The sequence below is a fragment of the Dipodomys ordii genome, unplaced genomic scaffold (assembly GCF_000151885.1).
Source record: "Dipodomys ordii isolate 6190 unplaced genomic scaffold, Dord_2.0 Scaffold135, whole genome shotgun sequence".
Classification (NCBI taxonomy): Eukaryota; Metazoa; Chordata; class Mammalia; order Rodentia; family Heteromyidae; genus Dipodomys; species Dipodomys ordii.
In genome coordinates this window covers 2,932,481-2,950,091 of record NW_012267351.1, presented here as the reverse complement: position 1 = coordinate 2,950,091, position 17,611 = coordinate 2,932,481, and the positions used below count along the sequence as shown (strand labels likewise).

Here is a 17,611-nt window from a genome sequence, read left to right as displayed (position 1 = left end):
CTTTCCTTGACTCATTTTCTACTGAAAGACTCCCCCCAAATATTAAACTCTAGTAGTTGTGCATTCACCTTAACAGATTTACTAACTATAGTACACAGACATGTGCAGAAGCTACCTTCAGGGCTTCGGGAGGGTGTGGACTTGCAGGCTTAGCTTGTCTCCGTACCCTGGGAATGTGACTGCCTGCAATGGACTTCATCTGCTCTCCTCACACATCACTTAATTTCTGACGTAGCTGATAAAATATTTGATACTTAATATTAAATCCTATGACTCACTATGATTCCATGTTAGTCTTCCTTGTATTAGTGACACCCGCATCTGTGTGTATGACATCACTCATATCTGTCATCTTAGCTACTCAGGAGGCTGAGATCTGAGGATCTCACTTCAAGGACAGATCAGACAAGAAAGTTTGTGAGACTCTGATCTTCAGCTAACACCAAAAAGTCAGAAGTGGAGCTGTGGCTCATTTGGTTGAGTGCTAGCACAAAACGCATGGACAGTGCCCAGGACCGGCACACATGCACACAGAAAGAACCAGAGCTATTGCAAAGATACACCTCTGCAATACTCAGTGAAGTTTCTTCAGCATGGTAGAGAAGAGACATGGTTGACTCGAAGTCAAGTGTTTTAAGTGAAGGGAATTAGATTTCTTCCGGCAACATGGTTCTAGTCCCAATGGAAGAGCAGCAGGAGCCCTCCCTGCCTTTCTCCCTGCCTGTGAGAAATGGTTCACAGCATACAATCAGCATTCGGAAGATTAAATGGAGCTTGCATGTAGTACAGGGAGAGGTGGTGAATCTCTTCATGAAGAGTTGCATGTGTCCTGAATTGTGGTCAAAGGCAGGAAGCAGTTGACATGAAGACAACCATCTCCTGTTACTGAAGAGTGGAGGGTATTGAGGAAGGAGGGCAGTGCAGATAAGAATACCAGGAAAGGGAGGGATGATGGTGACTAATCACTGAGATTCAGGATAGCACTGTCTGGACATCACAAAAGAGGAAGTGGGACATAGCCTTCAGGTGTCGAAGATGATTGGAGCTTGGGATGGCTGTCCCAAGGAGCAGAATGTAGTTAGACATAGACTTGGAATAAAAAGCTCCCATGTTCCACCATTCATCCATGACCTTATGTTCCCCAAGGTAGTAAAGGAATTGTAGACATTTCAGTTCTAAGGGAATCTCTGCTTCCTGCAGCCCATGGAAATGTGAAGGGACACAAGAGTCACAGTGCAGACTGTAGCAACTCCTCATCTGAGACCCTGGGGTTAGGTGAGTCTGAGAACTGTAACACGAAATGACCTGTGAAATGTTAGGTAATTGTGCTGGCCACTTACTTACTTTGGGAGCATGTAAACCCATTGAAAATAAAACAGACCTATATATCTCAGATCTTCAAGTTTCTGGTCTTTGAAAGGAGCGTATCAGAATCAGTTCCCTCCCCACTTTCTTTGTCTGTCATGGGGCCTTAACCCAGAGCCTAACTGTTCTTCCTGAGCTCTTTTGCTCAATGCTAGTGTTCTACCACTTGAGCAACAGTGCCACTTCTGGTTTTTTGGTGGTTAATTGGAGATAAGAATCTCACGGACTTTCCTGCCCCCACTGACTTTGAACCGTGATCCTCAGATCTCAGCCTCCTGAGTAGCTAGGGTTACAGGCGTGAGCCATTGGTGCCCAGCCTATTCTAGGATCTGAAAATTATCTTCCTTAGGGCTGCTTTCATGTCACGATTCCTCAGACTATAGATGAAGGGATTGAGCAGAGGTGTCATCACTGTGAAGATGACAGTGGCCACCATGTCTTGTGCTGAATAGGAGGATGAAGGATGCATATAGACTCCTAGGATGGCCCCATAAAACAGGGACACCACAGTGAGGTGAGACCCACAGGTAGACAGGGCTTTCCTTATGCCACGGGCAGATGGCAATCTCAGCACGTTAGAGAAGATGTAAGCATAGGAGACCACGATGCAGGTAAATGGTGTTAGAAAGATCACCCCTCCCACCGTGAAGACTACCAAGTCATTGAGGAAGGTATCAGAGCAAGAAAGCTTCATGACAGGGTAGGGGTCACAGAAGAAGTGGTGCACTGTGTTGTCTGAACAAAAGGTAAGCCGGACCAAGAGAAGAGTGTGTAAGAGAGCGTGCAGGTTTGTGATAACCCATGATATGGCCACCAGCAGGACACAGAGTCTAGGCCTCATGATCAAGGAGTAGTGCAGTGGGCGACAGATGGCCACATAGCGGTCGTAGGCCATGACACTCAGGAGGAAGCCATCCATGTTGATAAAGGTGATGAAGAAGTACATCTGGGTCATGCACTCCACATAGGAGATGAACTTGCTACCTGCTATGTGATTCACCAGTGTCTTGGGGACAGTGACTGAGGAAAAGCAGATGTCAACACTGGAGAGGTTGGCCAAGAAGAAGTACATGGGCGTGTGGAGGTGAGGGTCACAGCAGATGGCCAAGATGATGAGAAAGTTTCCGATGAGGGTGATCAGGTATGTCCCCAAGAACAGCCCAAAGAGAATCTCTTCATGCTCTGCCTTTCCAGAGAGGCCCAGGAGGAGGAACTCTGTGACTCTAGTCTGATTTTCCCCCTCCATGTCTGTGGAGAAGATAGTATCATCCTACAGTAAGGGCATATGCCAACAGTTGAGCAAAAGAATTTTCTTCTTTAAAAAAGGTTACGCATTTCTTTAATATTATCTGGATTATTTTATTTTGTAATTCTATAGAAAAATCGTGATTAATTTTAAGAGACTGTATAAGTGGTTATCATTTTATGAACTCTACTCCTCTTTGGTGACTAATACATGTACTTTCTTACACAAAGCTTAACTAAGTCTAATAATGGCAGGCCCATACATCACTTTATGGTGAAGAAAAGGAATTAAGCAATTATGAGTTCACATAGCCAATGTATATTAGAGTTTCAAACCAGCCTGAATGTTTTTGGTTAATGTATTGTGAGTGGAAATTTTAGCCAAGTAGCAAGTACTGTATCAAATGCCAGCTCCTGAAGATTTTTGTCTGTTGATTTTCTATTTTCTCACCATTTGGAAGACTCAGGGGCTTTGCCAGACCTGCCTGGTGGTTTGTCCTTGCATTTTACCTGTCATTAAGATCCGGTCACCTTAGCTCACAGCTGTGGGTCTGCTGATCCAGGCTTCTGGTCAGTTGTTATAGACTGTGTTGCCTTCCTGGTTACAGTTAGAAGAGGAGAGACTGGCATCTGTTGTAGCTGTAGACTTCTCTTTGATGGAATTGACTGATGAGCCATTTCATGAGGTCTCTGTAAACATGAATACAGGATTAAACTATCACTCTCAGTGAGGTCAAGTAAAACAGGCATTCATGAGCTTAAGTGGGAAGGAGAAGGGATGCTTTCCTGTTGGGTCAAAGGCCTGAAGAAAATACAAGAGAAGATGCTGTCAGGTGGCCTGACAGCAGAGACAGAGGATATTATAGGGAATATTCTGGAAGGATGCCTCTTAGAATATACAAAATTTTCCATGATGGGTAACTAATCAAAACATAGCATTAGCTGGGTGCTGGTGGCTCATGCCTGTAATCCTAGCTACACAGCAGGCTGAGATCTGAGGATCGTGGTTTAAAGCCAGTCTGGGCAGGAAAGTCCATGAGACTGTTATCTCTAATTAACCACCAGAAAACCGGAAGTTGTGGCTCCAAGTGGTAGAGTGCTATCGTTAATAGAGAAGAAATATTTATGCTGATTTGGACCTCTATTTTTTTTATTGGACAGCGAGGAGACTTCCAGTATCCCCTCAACCAGAGCTAGTGAAATTAAGGAAGAATATTGAGATATGAATTCATTTGGTCTACATATACTCTCAAAGCTGAAGTAGAGCAGCTGTAGATGAATGCCAGACAATATTCCTAAGGGAACTCGGCTAACAAAGACTGCTTATATTGAGGGCTGTGGGTAGGGCTGGCAGGACATATGACCAAGAAAAGCAGCACCATTCCTTCACCGGCAGATGTTAATAATATGATCTTCAGGGACAGAAAGTTTCAGATGCAAAGAGCAGTCTGTGTGTAGGGGAAGTAAGGATGAAGTAGGAGAGGTAGGGAGGTCAAAGGGCCTTGGTCCTACTGAACTGAAGGCAAGGAAGGCTATAACTGACTGGAAATTACCCACATTCTCCATTTGTATTGAGAAGTGGGATGAATAGATGGTGGATACAATAGTAGTGTTTCATGGTTTAATTCCTAGGAGGTTGAGCTTTTGCAGAAAACCACTGTACTTTGATAGAGAATGCACCAAGATGCACTTAATTCTTAGTCGTATTGGACATTCATTAAATATCCTCAAAAATATATTTCAAAGACAGGCTCTAGTGGTTCACACCTGTGATCCTAACCACTCAGGAGACTGAGATGTAAGGATCGTGGTTCAAAACCAGCCTAAACAGAAAAGTCTATAAGACTCTTATCTCTAATTAATCAGCAAAAATCTAGAAGTAGAAATGTAGCTCAAGTGGTTAGAGATTAACCCTGAGTGAAAAACCTAAGGGAGAGCATTTTGGCCCTGAGCTCAAGACCCAGTATCAACACAAAAAAAATGTATTTCAGAGGTGGAGTCCTGGTTGCTCATGCCTGTAATCTTGGCTATTCAGAAGGCTGAGAACTGGAGGATCACAGCTTTAAGTCAGCCAGATCAGAAATGTCCATGAGATCCCTGTCTCCAATTAACAAAAAGCCAGACTGGAGGAGAGGCTAAATGGTAGAGCCATGAGCAAGCAAGCTGAATGAGAGCTGGAGGCCCTGAGTTCAACCCACAAAACACACACACACACACACACACACACACACACGTAATTCTTTGCAGCTTTCTTATAGCAAGACAGTGCTTCTGCCAGTCCTCTGAGAACGATGTTTAGCCTGAATGATGGAAACATACTTCAGTCTAATTTAATACATTGATGTCTCGTGAGTCAAGCTAGCATGTAGATGTGTTGAAGCATCTGGTATAGTTGCATCACTGAAAGTTTGGCTCCCCAGACCCACATTAAGACCACTTAAGTCTCTGGGCCCATCTAAGCCAGCATTTCTTTCTTGTGGGGCTTGGTCTGACATGCAAGTAGCTGAGTTCTGAGACTCTTTGTTGCTTTCATTTTTGTTTTTGTCAGTCATGGGGCTTGAACTCAGGGCCTGGCTGCTGTTCCTGGCCTCTCAAGGCAAGCATTCTATCACTTGAGCCACAGCACCACTTCCGGTTTTCTGGTGGTTCATTGGAGATAAAGTATCACAGACTTTCCTTCCCAGGTTGCCTTTGAACAGTGATCCTCAGATCTCAGCCTCCTGAGTAGCTAGGATTACAAGCATGAGCCACCGGTGCCGGTCTTGAGATTCTTATTATGTAATCAAACACAACTTTCAGAGACACAGAAAGGCAACTGGTACCAAGTTGCAGATCTGGAAAATAGGATAGCCTTGCAAGTCTGACAAAGGAGTCTTTCTGTTGGGTGGCAGGAAGTGGGACTCTTAGATCTGAGCTCTGGCCAAGCCTATAAACAGCCTGTAGTCACTGGACCTACATTGCCCGTGGTCCTCTCCCTTGCCCTACATGCTCACTGTCTGTATCTATTCTGGAGATGGACTTTCTATTCGTCATTTTCCCTCTTAGATGTGGTTAGATGCAGAGGGATTCAGTAGGTCTGGTTTTCCCAGGACTTTTCTGTATGTGCGCATGTATGTACATCAATCTGTCATCAAAAATATTATGTCTTCCCCGCTCTCCTCGCCCCTCTTACCTGGAGGCTTTCTGCTTTTCTCAGATGCTTTCACAGATCCCCCATCTCTGCGTGCTCCAGGCTGGATCTCACGATGGGAAATTCACCAGCTGGTGAGATCTAAGGGGCCTTTGCTCAACTGGAGGAGAATGCAGAGAATGCATCATGTGGCTCTCTCTCTCTCTTTGCCGAAGGATGGATGATTGGGAACTGATAAATAGACCCATGTCCCTGGAGGTTGAGTTTTCCACAAGGATCATTGCCTAAGGCTGATGCCTCACAGGTCCTTATTAGGTTCTCCTGCTAAGTGTTCATTGTTTGTATTCTGTCTGGTCAGAGAAAACAGGAATGGTAGAATCCTATAGGAAGATGGTCCTTCCTACTCCTCCCATATCTGTGACACGGGGCAGTCCATGGGCCCTCGGCAGAGAGCAATGGCTGTGGAACTATGTGGAGATAAAGGATGACCATCCATTCCAACATGCTCTGAGTTCCAGATGAATTTTCCTCCCCAAAATTGTTTTAATTGGCTTCTAAAGAGTAGGACCCTGGTGGCACATTAGTAGTAGATGAAAATTGTCAGCAGGGAGGAGGGTATGATGCCCCCCCAGGAGTTCAGGAAAGGAGGTGATTTGCACAAGCTGGGTATCCACCAACTCAAACCCCAGAGGGCAAATCACCAGACACAGTCCTGTTTTCCTGGTTGCTCCCCAGGGAAGACTCTGCCAATCTGGCACAGACCCTACTTCTAGAAGAAGAGGAGATGCCCCTACACACCCATATTGGAGACATGGTGCTTTACCCTACTTTATGGTCAGTTGATGTCCTGAAGGTGTGTTGCAGGAAGAGAATGGTAGCCAGGTGACTATCTACGGCCATGTAAGGATCTTCCCCATCCCCTGTACGCTTTCCTGAGATGAGGACGGACCCTTAAGAAGTGATGCAGGACCCAGGGAAGGAGCCGGGGCAAGGTGGTGTGACGCAATGAGGGAACCACAAATGGAATTGTGGAATTGGCCAGCAGGGAACCAATCACATCCTGGGAAGTGAAGTAAGACAAAGGCTGATCCTCTCTGGCCAGATGATGCTGCTAACCATAAAGGGTTTTCCCCCCTTTTCAGCAGGCCTTTCTGTGTGATGAATCTGTCCGAGGATTACTTTCCAAGATGAATACGGAAGCCTATGAGTGGAAAGCAACTTTCTCTGTGGCTCAGTTCCCTTTAATAAGTTCACCATCTTCCCTTTCTCTTCCTCCACCTTTTCTCACACCCATCTTTTCTCTGAGGTATTAAGGAGGGACAGACTGAATAATAAATTCTTTTTTTGGGGGGGGAGGGGGTCCATTGTGGGGCCTGAACTCTGGGCCTGGGCGCTGTCCCTCAGCTCTTCAGCTCAAGGCTAGCGCTCTACCACTTGAGCCACAGCGTCACTTCTGGAATTTTTTCTTTTTGCTTATGTGGTGCTGAGGAATTGAACCCAGGGCCTCATGCATGCAAGGCAAGTGCTGTACCACTGAGCCATCTTCCCAGCCCCCAGAATAATGAATTCTATGATGGCACATGGACCATGAATCTAGTAGGTTGAGTCTACCATGGAAAACATAAGCAAAAATCATAAAAACAAACGATCAGCTGGCCAGGCAGCACTGGCTCATGCCTGTGAAGATCATGGTTCAAAGCTAGCCTGAGCAGGAAAGTCCATGAAAATCTTATCTCCAACTAATCAGCAAAAATCTGGAAGTAGAGCTGTGGTTCAAGAGGTAAAGCACCAATCTTAAACAAAAACAAAAAAAAACAAAACTAAGGGACAACCCCCAGCCCCTGAGTTCAAGCCCCAGGACTGTCACAAAACAAACAAAGAAAAAATATGCCTCAAACAATTTTTCTATTCTGTCTTCTTGTGTCCTTGGGTCACAGAAGTCGGTGAATTTTTGCATACGTGAGTCATCTTTCAAGACTCTTATTTGCTAGATTCTTAGTTTTACTGCTCAGTTTTTTTGGTGTCTAGGGTTATTATTTGCCCATTTAGTAGCATAGAGGGAATAAGAAGGATTTCTTTTCCTAATCTACTTAGATTCTTGGCTGGGATAGATTTCAGTGAGCAAAAGGCGGATGAACAGGAGAAAAACATCGCAAGTTTGAAAACATGCTGGTGTTGCTCACATAGGAGAGAATGAGCTTTGTCAGACAGGAAACTCTTCCTCTCAGAGCTGTGCCCTCCCACTCTGATTTCAATTATCTTTTAACAAAGAGCACTAACCATTAGAGAGCTGAGATAAAGGGTCAGAAATGTCTTGTTTCAGAGGTGGAAAACCTATAGGAAGAAGGGAATTCTGGCATGTGCTCGTAAGTTTAGGGCCTTCTGAGGGAAGTTTAGAGCTCCAGCTTTGAGAAGGAATAACGGAAAGTTCTTTTGTCTGTTTCAGTTTTTCTTGTGACATCAGACAGACAGAGGGATAGATGGACAGCTCTTTAGTGTTTAAACCGTCTTTAGCTGAACAACCCTCAATACTGTAGAAGGAAATATTTTGTGTTCCTTCATCCATTATACTTGCTTCATACATCAGTAATGATTCCATCCATCCTTAGCTCTTTAGAAAAACACAAACTTTACTGAGAAGTGGAGAGAATGCATCTATGTATTAGCTCTGGTTCTTTCTATAAATAGCAGTAATACAATTATAGACATAGATACAGATACAAATACAAGTAATGTAAGAAGAGTAGGAGAGAAACAAAATGAGCCACATAACTCTGTGTGTGTGTGTGTGTGTGTGTGTGTGTGTGTGTGTGTGTGTGTATGCTGATACTAGGCTGAACTCAGGGCCTGGGCACTGTCCCTTAGCTTTTTGCTCAAAGATGGCCTTTTACCACTTGAGCCACAGCCCCATTTCCAGCTTGTGGGTGGTTGATTAGAGATAAGAGACACACAGACTTTGTTGTGCAGGCTGGCTTTCAAACCATGATCTTCAGATCTCAGCTTCCTGAGTAGTTAGAATTATAGGCACGATCCCACCAGCACCTGGTAGACCATATAACTTAATCCATATATATCTGAAATGTTTTCACAGAACTACTCCAAGTAGAATACACGAAGAGAAGTAGGAAGAATCATAAAGCTTATTATATTCAGTCACATTCCCACAGCCACCAAGGTGCAAATGCATACTCCAGCACCACAAGGCACAATGGGATACAACGGATGCATTAGGAGGGTTCCACAGAGTTGGATTGTAGGCTGGAGATGTACAGGGAAAGAGGTGAGACTCTCCATGAGGTTGTAGCCAGACTCAGAGTCAGAACTGGTGAGAGGCCAGACCAAGTCAGAAAGTTAGGCAATGTGAGAATGATGAGCCGCTGACATGCAGTGGAGTGAAAGGAACTGAGGAGGGAGGCAGGGCAGACGCACAGGCCAGCGAATGACCCGGATGACCTTGTGGACGATGCTTCTTCACAGGTAGAACAGGAGGGGCTTGAGTGCTTGACCCCGGAGAACACCACAAATGCTGAACTCAGATCCAGGAGTTCCGAATTCCACTTCGAATCCTGCCACTGGTTGATGACCTTAAGTCCTTAAGATGCTGTTGCAACTCTGGACGCTTCTACTTCCATGGAATCTCAGTTTCTGCATTCACTTAAGGAGTTCCACAGGATGCAACACAACTTTGGAAGATTTCCAGCCCCCACCCCTAACCAGTACCCAGACTGAATGGCAAAACATCAACCAATGAAACGGCTACTACAAGTAGGCAATGTATGTTGATCTCAGCTGTGAGATGTGGATGGACTTGAACCTAAAATAGAAGAACGACCCACATACCAGAGAACAAAGATCCTAAGGAAGGATGGTTGGGACTATTCTGAAGTTAACAGCTACTGGTTTATGTCCCAAGGCATGTCACCATGCCTACTGTAACAATTCCTTACCTGAGATTGTGGGGTGAGGTGAGTCTGAGGGCTGGCAGCTCTAACGTTCTAGAAGATTCCAGAGTATTGTGGTAGCCATTTTCTTAGATGATCGGTAAACCCATCTGAAAGCTGAATAGATGCCAGATGCTGTAATCAAGAGAATGATGATTTGAGGCCAGCCCAAACAAAAAATATCTAGTCAAATTTAACCTCAGTCAATAAGCCATGTGTGGTGACACAAACGTGCTACAGATAGAAGGCCAATCCCAACAAAAGCCACGAGACCCAACCTGAAAAATAATGGAGACCAAAGACCATTGAATGTGTGGCTCAAATGGTATAGTGCCAGTCTAGAAAATCTAAAGACTTGAGTCCAAACCTCAGTACTACACAAATAATGGAAAATAAAAGCAAATATGTCTGACCTTCAGTTTATCTTGTCTGCAAATTGAGTATCCTGTCATGAGATCTTTTTTTGTCAGTTGTGGGGGCTTGAACTCTGGACCTGCGCACTGTCCCTCAACTCTTCAGCTCAAGGCAAGTGCTCTACCTCTTGATCGACAGCACCACTTCCAGTTTTCTGGTGGTAAATTGGAGATAAGAGTCTCATAGATTTTCCTGCCTGGGCTGGCTTTAAACCGTGATCCTCAGATCTCAGCCTCCTGAGTAGCTAGAATTACAGGTGTGAGCCACTGGTGCCCGGTGATGAGATCTTTTATAGACAATAAAATTACTGGTTTTATGACAATGAGCACCAAGGAGAATCCAATTAAAAGATGATGATTACATATTACTAATTTCAGGATTTTTCACAGGTGAGTTTTGTACCTCTCTGGGCTTTAATTTCCTGTTTACAAAGAGGAAGAAATACAAGGTAACCATGATTCCTCTCAGCCTCTAACATTTTCCAATTCTAGTTTCTGAGGATGATCTTCCTCAGTGCTGCTTTTATGTCACGGTTCCTCAGGCTATAGATGAAGGCATTGAGCAGAGGCGACACCACTATGAAGATGACAGTGGCCACCATATCCTGGACGGAGTAGGCGGATGAAGGATGCATATAGACTCAACCAGGATCGCCCCATAGAAGAGGGACACCACAGTGAAGTGAGACCCACAGGTGGACAGGGTTTTCCTTAACCCATTGGCAGATGGCAATCTCAGCACATTAGAGAAGATGTAAGCATAGGAAACATACACACACACACACACACACACACACACACACACACACACACACATACACAGAGCAAATTCACTGAGGTCTGAACACATTTTCTCACAAAGGATATCAGAGACTGAAGAGTCACAAGACAGTGAGGGGCTGTGGCACAGTAGTGCTCCAGGCAGAGGCTAATCGATGACATTGCATTAAGGGGCAGATGTAAATCAAGGGGAAACTCACAGCCATCTCTGTGCGGCCTTTCTCAATGTGTTCTCAGCAGCAGACGTGAATAATGTGCTCCCAATGGCAAACCATGTGCCGCAATGAAAACAGTAGCAAGACAGATGTAAGAGGATAGTAGAGTGCCAGTGGGCTGTCCCAGTGTCTGCGAACAGGGCTGTGGTCAAACACGTTAGGAAATTAGTTATCACTACCCCCAAAGTCTTAGGTCCACAGAGGTGTATTAAAGTTGGGCCCTTCCTTCCTTCCTTCCTCAAAAGGGGAGGAATTGCTTGAGACTTCAACCTCTCCCACCATGCACCAAGCCAAGAAATATCCTGGAAGATAAAGCTCTGGTCTGTTTATCTGAATGTCATGTCCTGTGCTTGTGTCCATGTGAATCTGTGTGTTTGAGGAGGTTAATTGTGGTCTCACCTACTCTCCCAGCCACTCTTACCGGGCTGCTCTCTGCTGCTGTCAGGTGCTTTTGCTGAACCCTCATCTATATCAATTCAGAATTAGAGCCTGGCTGATGGGAAAAGCATAACTGGGGTGAGAATGAAGGAGATTTTTCTCTCTGGAGAACAGGGAGTGAGGCATCATGTCTCTCTTGGGTCTAATTTAGGTGATTGTGAATTAAGACATACATCCATCATCCCTGGAGATTCTGATTTCTTTGAGGATCAGGAGAGCATTTGTTGCCAAGCTTGGGGACCCTTGGACTCACACTTATGTGACTGTATAATCAACATATAGTATATATAACTATATAGATTATGGGTCTATAGGCTCACATCTATAGTCCCAGCTACTCAGGAGGCAAAATCTCCTAAGAGATTATAGTTTAAGGGTAACTCTGAACAACAACAACAAACACCCCTCCCCATCTTAACCAATAAGCTGGGAGTCGTGGGGCCCATCTGCAATTCCAGCTACATAGGATGTTTAAGTAGAAGGATGGAGGTCAAGGCTAGTCCCAGACAAAAATGTGAGATCCTATCCCCAAAATAACTAAAGGAATAAGGGCTGTAGACGTGGCTCAAGCTGTAGATCACCTGCCATGGGGGTTAAAACTCCAGTCCTGTCAAGAAAACAGGTAGAAAGATAATAAAAGGGGAGAAAAACAAGAAGAAAAGAGCCGCCAGAACTATGGGAAATAAATGTCCTCTGGTTAAGCCACCTCATCTATGATGTTCTATTATCCTGACATGATGAAGACAGAGGTCCATTCAGTTCTCTCAGGGATCTTGCTACAGTGCAGGTTCGGATTCCACTGATGGAGGCAGAGCCCATGAATCTGTATGACTAACAAGCTCCCATTAGCTGCTACTGATCTGTGGATCATTTGGTTCGAACATCCTGATGAGGATGCGTGTGAGGAGCCGGCATGGCCTTGGGAATCCCATCCTATGGGCCCAGTGTGTCCTGAGAGGTTGGAACTTTCATGGAGTGGGCTGGGAATCAGCTGGTAGAGATGAAATGTTCTAGAGATCAGAGTGTCCTTGCACTTCAGAGTGTTTTTGGAGGATCCGGAGGTTCTGGGGTGCCAGGTTCTCCTTAGAGAGTCAGGGTGTCTTGGGATTGCCCGGATGCACTCCTGGGGCATAGGGAACCTCATGAGACAGAGTTGTCCAACTTCTCAGAGATTCCCAGTGTGTCAGGATTTCCTTGAAGAATTATAATGTCAGGTTGTCCTGAAGGTTTTCTGAACATCTCAGTCACCTTGACAGGTTGTGATGACCTTGATGTTCTGGAGGAAGGAGATGATATTTGAAGAAAGAAATCAGAGAGCTCTGGTGAACTTTGGAGACATTCTATAGATGGAGTTCAGAGAGTCCTGAGGGAGTGGCTGGTGTACTGCGATGTGTCCCAGTATGTGCGGGGAGAAGCATGTACGTGCGGGGAGAAGCATGTACGTGCGGGGAGAAGCATGTACGTGCGGGGAGAAGCATGTACGTGCGACTTCTTAATAGGGTTGCTATTTTCCTAGGAATAGGTCCTTGGGTATCACGTGCATGGTAAGATGCCAGGCAGGGCCTGTTCCTGGTGTCGGTTCCCCCCCTCCCTCCCCACAGTTGGCTTCTGAGGAGGGGGTCTTAGGAGGAATGCATTTTCTCCTTTCTCCCCTGCCTGCTCCCAGGAGGGGATTTAACAGGACAATAGACTCTGGTCCCCTGGGAATATGAGCTCTTGGCCCAGGTCCCTGGACCCTCTGAGAGGACACCTTCCCTCATCCGGCTTGTGATCCTCCCCGGAGCAAGGGGGCTCTGGTGACCAGGTAATGATTGGATGGGCCCATGGGGCCAGGAGGAGGTCACTCCTCCAAGACAAGCAGAGAGAGGTGGGAAAGTAGACGGCTGAGAGAAGAGAGAAAAGTGGCATGGTGGAGAGGAAGGCCAGGGAGAGAGGAGTCAAGACAGAAGCAGAGAATCGGGTCAAGTCAGGACAGAGAAAGAAATGGTACTCCAGTAAAAGGATGGGTAGTTAGAAAAGTTAGAGAAGGAGAGACGTTGAAAAAGACAGATACTCTACACACACACACACACACACACACACACACACACAGAGAGAGAGAGAGAGAGAGAGAGAGAGACTCCGAAAGAGGCAAACACAGAAAGAAAGTTAGACATTACAGGCCTTAGTGAGGCTCAACAAAACAGAGAAAGACTGAGCGTGGGGCTGCGATTCAGGGGCACGGGTCTGGAGTATCTTTAGTCTTGGTGGCCAGCCATGGAAGAGGACGGGAGACGTGAGCAGGGGAAGCAGAAGAAGGAGCGCCTTTACACCAGCATAATCCCTGAGAGGTTCCCCGCCGCTGGAATGCTGACCCCCACAGTGGGTGAGTGAATCCTGGGAGGGGGCTAAGATCCCTGGGAGGGGGAGCGGCAGGTGTGAGAGCCCAGGCTTGGTGGGCAACAGTTCCCCATGAGGAGGGCTACGAGGAGGAAGGGAAACCCAGAATCCTGGCATGGTAGAACCGTGGGAATCTTAGAAAGTACAGGACAGGGGCTGGGAAGGTGGCTCACTGGTAGAGCGCTTGCCTTGCATGTCTGAGGCTCTGGGTTCGATTCCTCAGCACCACATAAGCAAAAAAAAAAAAAGCCGGAAGTGGCGCTGTGGCTCAAGTGGTAGAGCGCTAGCCTTGAGCTGAAGAGCTGAGGGACAGTGCCCAGGCCCAGAGTTCAGGCCCCATGACTGGACCCCCCCCAAAAAAAAGTACAGGATACTAGAACTCCTTCATGTTACAAGTGGGGAAACTGAGGCCCTGGCTGATGGGCACTGCTGAACAATGCACGCCCTTTGAACTGGGATAGGGGCAGAGGCTATGTCTTGATTCCTAGGCTTGGCATTTGCCCAAGGCACTGAAGGTAGGGATGGGAATCAAGCAGAGCTGTTCAATGTGTGTGTGTGTGTGTGTGTGTGTGTGTGTGTGTGTGTGTGTGTCCAAGGTGGACTGTGAGTGCTGGGAGAGAGCCACACCCTTGGGTCCCCATGGGGATGAGTGTCTCTGCCCCAGACATCTCCTTTTCTCAGAGTATAACTTCCCAGGTGTTCCCCCCTTCCCTGTCCCCACCCCCAGCCCCATCCAGTTTTCTCTTCCCCAGCAGCTCTCAGGCTAATTAATGTCGGGACTTGGTAAGCCTGCATGGAGGAGAGGCAAGCCTTTCCCACGAGCTCAGGTTCCTACAGCCTGGTAGCTGAGGCCAGGCTGGGAAAGTGTGTGTGTGGGGGGGGATAACAGAAAGTACATCTTATGCAGGGAAGGTGTGTCTGAGAACAAAGAGGGGAGGGGGAAATACTTTATCTTCCCAGGTGAGGGTGTAGGAGGATGAGAACTATAGGAAGAAGCAAGCAAGCAAAGTGGGCGGGATCTTCAATAGAGCCTTTATAGAAGATCTACAAGGGACACCCCAGAAGAGCACATACCTGGGGCTCTGATGGGGAGGAGACGTGAAACGGGGTGTCAGGGAGACAGACCATGAGTGCCCAAGATGTATATTGGGTCAGGGGGCTGGACCAAGGAGGAGAATGTCCCTGCTTTAAGGAACCTCTGTGAAAAATCTGTGTCAGAGGCTGAGCTGGATGCGGGGTGATAGTTAAGAAGGCTGAAGGGGTTCTAGGGGTGATCAGGGTGTCTCCCTATAGAGGCCGGAAGTGGGCGGAATACAGGGCAGCATAAAAGGTCCAAGGAGGGTAGGGCAGTTCACTCACAGTGCCTTCTTCTCCTCAGAGAGGAGCACCCAGTCCTACAGGAGGCTCCCTGGTGCAGGAGTGGGGAAACTGAGGCTCTCCAGGCAAGGAGGACAGAGGGCTCATCCCCTCTCCCGCCGCCGCCACCGGACCACCTTCAACCCAGCCCAGTTAGAGCAACTGGAGTCGGCCTTTGGGAGGAACCAGTACCCTGACATCTGGGCTCGAGAAGGTCTCGCCAGGGACACAGGCCTCAGTGAAGCCAGAATCCAGGTGACAAGGCCCCAGGATCTCCACTTGGGGAAGAAGTATGGGTTTCTTAGGACCAGGGGACTGTCTGGGTATAGATTGCCATAGGTTTTTGTGGCCCTAACCAAAATGCTCACCACTGAACAAATGCTTGTTCAATGGTCAGTGCAACTTCTTCCAATTGGCGAGTTAGCCTTGACTATAAACCGAACTCTATGCCCAATCTTATTATAACAATTATACTTATCCAGAGTCTTCATCCAGAACCCTAATCCTAGGCACAATTTCCCATTATCTGGGAAGGAAACATAGTATCTTATTTGTTGCTTTCCAGTTGGAACTTGCCTTTTGTGTGTGGAGATCAGTACTGGGGCTCGACTTGACCAGGACCTGAGCATTGTCCTTTAGCTTTTTATTTAATTTAATTTTTATTTTTTGTTGGTCATGGTGCTTGAACTCTGGGCCTGGGAGCTGTCCCTCAGCTCTTCAGCTCAAGGCTAGTGCTCTACCACTTCCGGTTTTCTGGTACTTAATTGGAGATAAGCACCTCAGAGACTTTCCTGCCCAGGCTGGCTTTGAACCACCGTGATCCTCAAACCTCAGTCTCTTGAATAGATAGGATTACAGGCATGAGCCAGCAGTGCCTGGCTCCCTTAGCTTTTTAACTCAAGGTTGGATCTCTACCACTTAAGCCATAGCTCTACTTCCAGTTTTGGGGGGCTTAATTGGAGATAAGCACCTCAGAGACTTTCCTGCCCAAGCTGGCTTTGAACCACCGTGATCCTCACACCTCAGTCTTCTGAGTAGCTAGGATTACAGGTGTGAGCCACTGGTGACTGGATGAGGCTTGCAGTGTTGGATTCATCCCAAAGTGGTAGAAATTAGGTAAGTTTCAGTGAAGAATGGGGGTAAGGCTATCCACTTCACTCTGTCAGCTGACCTCGTTCAGATATGCCTCCGGAAGAACTTCCCTTCATCTGGTGACATCAGAGACACTTACTTCCTGTTCCTGTAGAATTCCTGTCCTCAAGCAACAGTGCGTCGCCTATTTGAGATATGAGCTCTGATGCAGCTCTTCTCCCCTTCCTCAGGTCTGGTTCCAGAACCGTAGAGCTAAGCAACGGAAGCAAGAGAGGTCCTTGCTCCAGCCACTGGCCCATCTGGCTCCTGCCACCTTCTCTGGCTTCCTGCCCGAGTCCCCTGCTTGCCCCTACTCCTATCCGGCACCACCTCCACCAGTAGCCTGCTTCACTCACCCCTACAACCATCCCCTTCCCTCCCAGCCCCCCACTGGGGGTTCCTTTGCTCTACCCCACCAGTCTGAGGACTGGTACCCTACCTTGCACCCAACCCCTACGGGTCATCTGTCCTGCCCTCCACCCCCACCTATGCTTCCCCTCAGCCTTGAGCCTCCCAAATCCTGGAACTAAGGTGAGACAGGGAAAAATTCCTCCTTTCCTTCTAAAGGCGAAGATAGAAACACAGTGAAGGAGAGACTGATTGAATTCTCACCAAGGGGATACACTGAGAGAATCTGCAAAGGTGAACTGGTGGGAGATGTGGATTGGAAAGCTTCAATGGGGGCAACAGGTGGAGGGTGACTGGGGGAGACAGTGGCTTCTGGTCGTTATAGATGAGGGAAGTTCCTTTACTGGGATCCTGAGTAAAGAACTCGGTGGTTGCTAGCTGAATTCATATAATAAGACTTTTGACTTAAAAGCCTACAAATACATGCCTTCCCATCACCCAGCCCACCACCCTAATTAGCTATTCTCTTTTGTTCCTTCAGTTCTAGAATTATTTCCTGAGTTTGTGTCTCTTTTTTCCATCCCAAGCAACCTTTTGCCTTTTGCCTTTGATTTCAGTCTTTCCACCACCAGAAGATGCACAAATCTGCCCAGGAAACAGTGTCTTCTATAAAATAGTCAGATAGGGAATATTTGACTAGCTTGTCCTGTAGGAGAGTCTTCAACAAACATCTGACTTTGAAATCAGCTATATGTAGTTTCTGATAGAGAAGGAACTATTTCAGTTAGGGCAAATTTGTCCACAGGAAAAAGTCCCAGGAAAAGATTGTCATGAAGTGCCTTAGTCCAAGATCTTGCCAAAAGATGCACC

At 46.7% G+C, this 17,611-nt stretch overlaps 2 protein-coding genes across 2 annotated transcripts; one reads left to right on the top strand and one right to left on the bottom strand.

The window, feature by feature from the left end:
* Positions 1 to 1,687: 1,687 nt before the first annotated feature.
* On the bottom strand, positions 1,688 to 2,611 carry LOC105996740 (olfactory receptor 1361-like). The gene has a single exon (XM_013030924.1). The coding sequence runs from the start codon at positions 2,609 to 2,611 to the stop codon at positions 1,688 to 1,690; it is 924 nt and encodes a 307-aa protein (XP_012886378.1).
* An 11,172-nt stretch (positions 2,612 to 13,783) lies between these two features.
* On the top strand, positions 13,784 to 16,923 carry Prop1 (PROP paired-like homeobox 1). The gene is made up of 3 exons (XM_013030942.1): positions 13,784 to 13,892; positions 15,285 to 15,517; positions 16,585 to 16,923. The coding sequence occupies exons 1-3, from the start codon at positions 13,784 to 13,786 to the stop codon at positions 16,921 to 16,923; spliced, it is 681 nt and encodes a 226-aa protein (XP_012886396.1).
* The last annotated feature ends 688 nt before the right edge of the window (positions 16,924 to 17,611 follow it).

What these genes read in the sequence shown, in the direction of transcription:
- LOC105996740 (XM_013030924.1), bottom strand. Translation starts at nt 2,611, where the DNA reads ATGGAGGGGGAAAATCAGACTAGAGTCACAGAGTTCCTCCTCCTGGGC.
- Prop1 (XM_013030942.1), top strand. Translation starts at nt 13,784, where the DNA reads ATGGAAGAGGACGGGAGACGTGAGCAGGGGAAGCAGAAGAAGGAGCGC. An exon ending in AATGCTGACCCCCACAGTGG is followed by an intron (nt 13,893 to 15,284) that starts GTGAGTGAATCC and finishes TCTTCTCCTCAG; the next exon opens with AGAGGAGCACCCAGTCCTAC. An exon ending in TCAGTGAAGCCAGAATCCAG is followed by an intron (nt 15,518 to 16,584) that starts GTGACAAGGCCC and finishes CCCCTTCCTCAG; the next exon opens with GTCTGGTTCCAGAACCGTAG.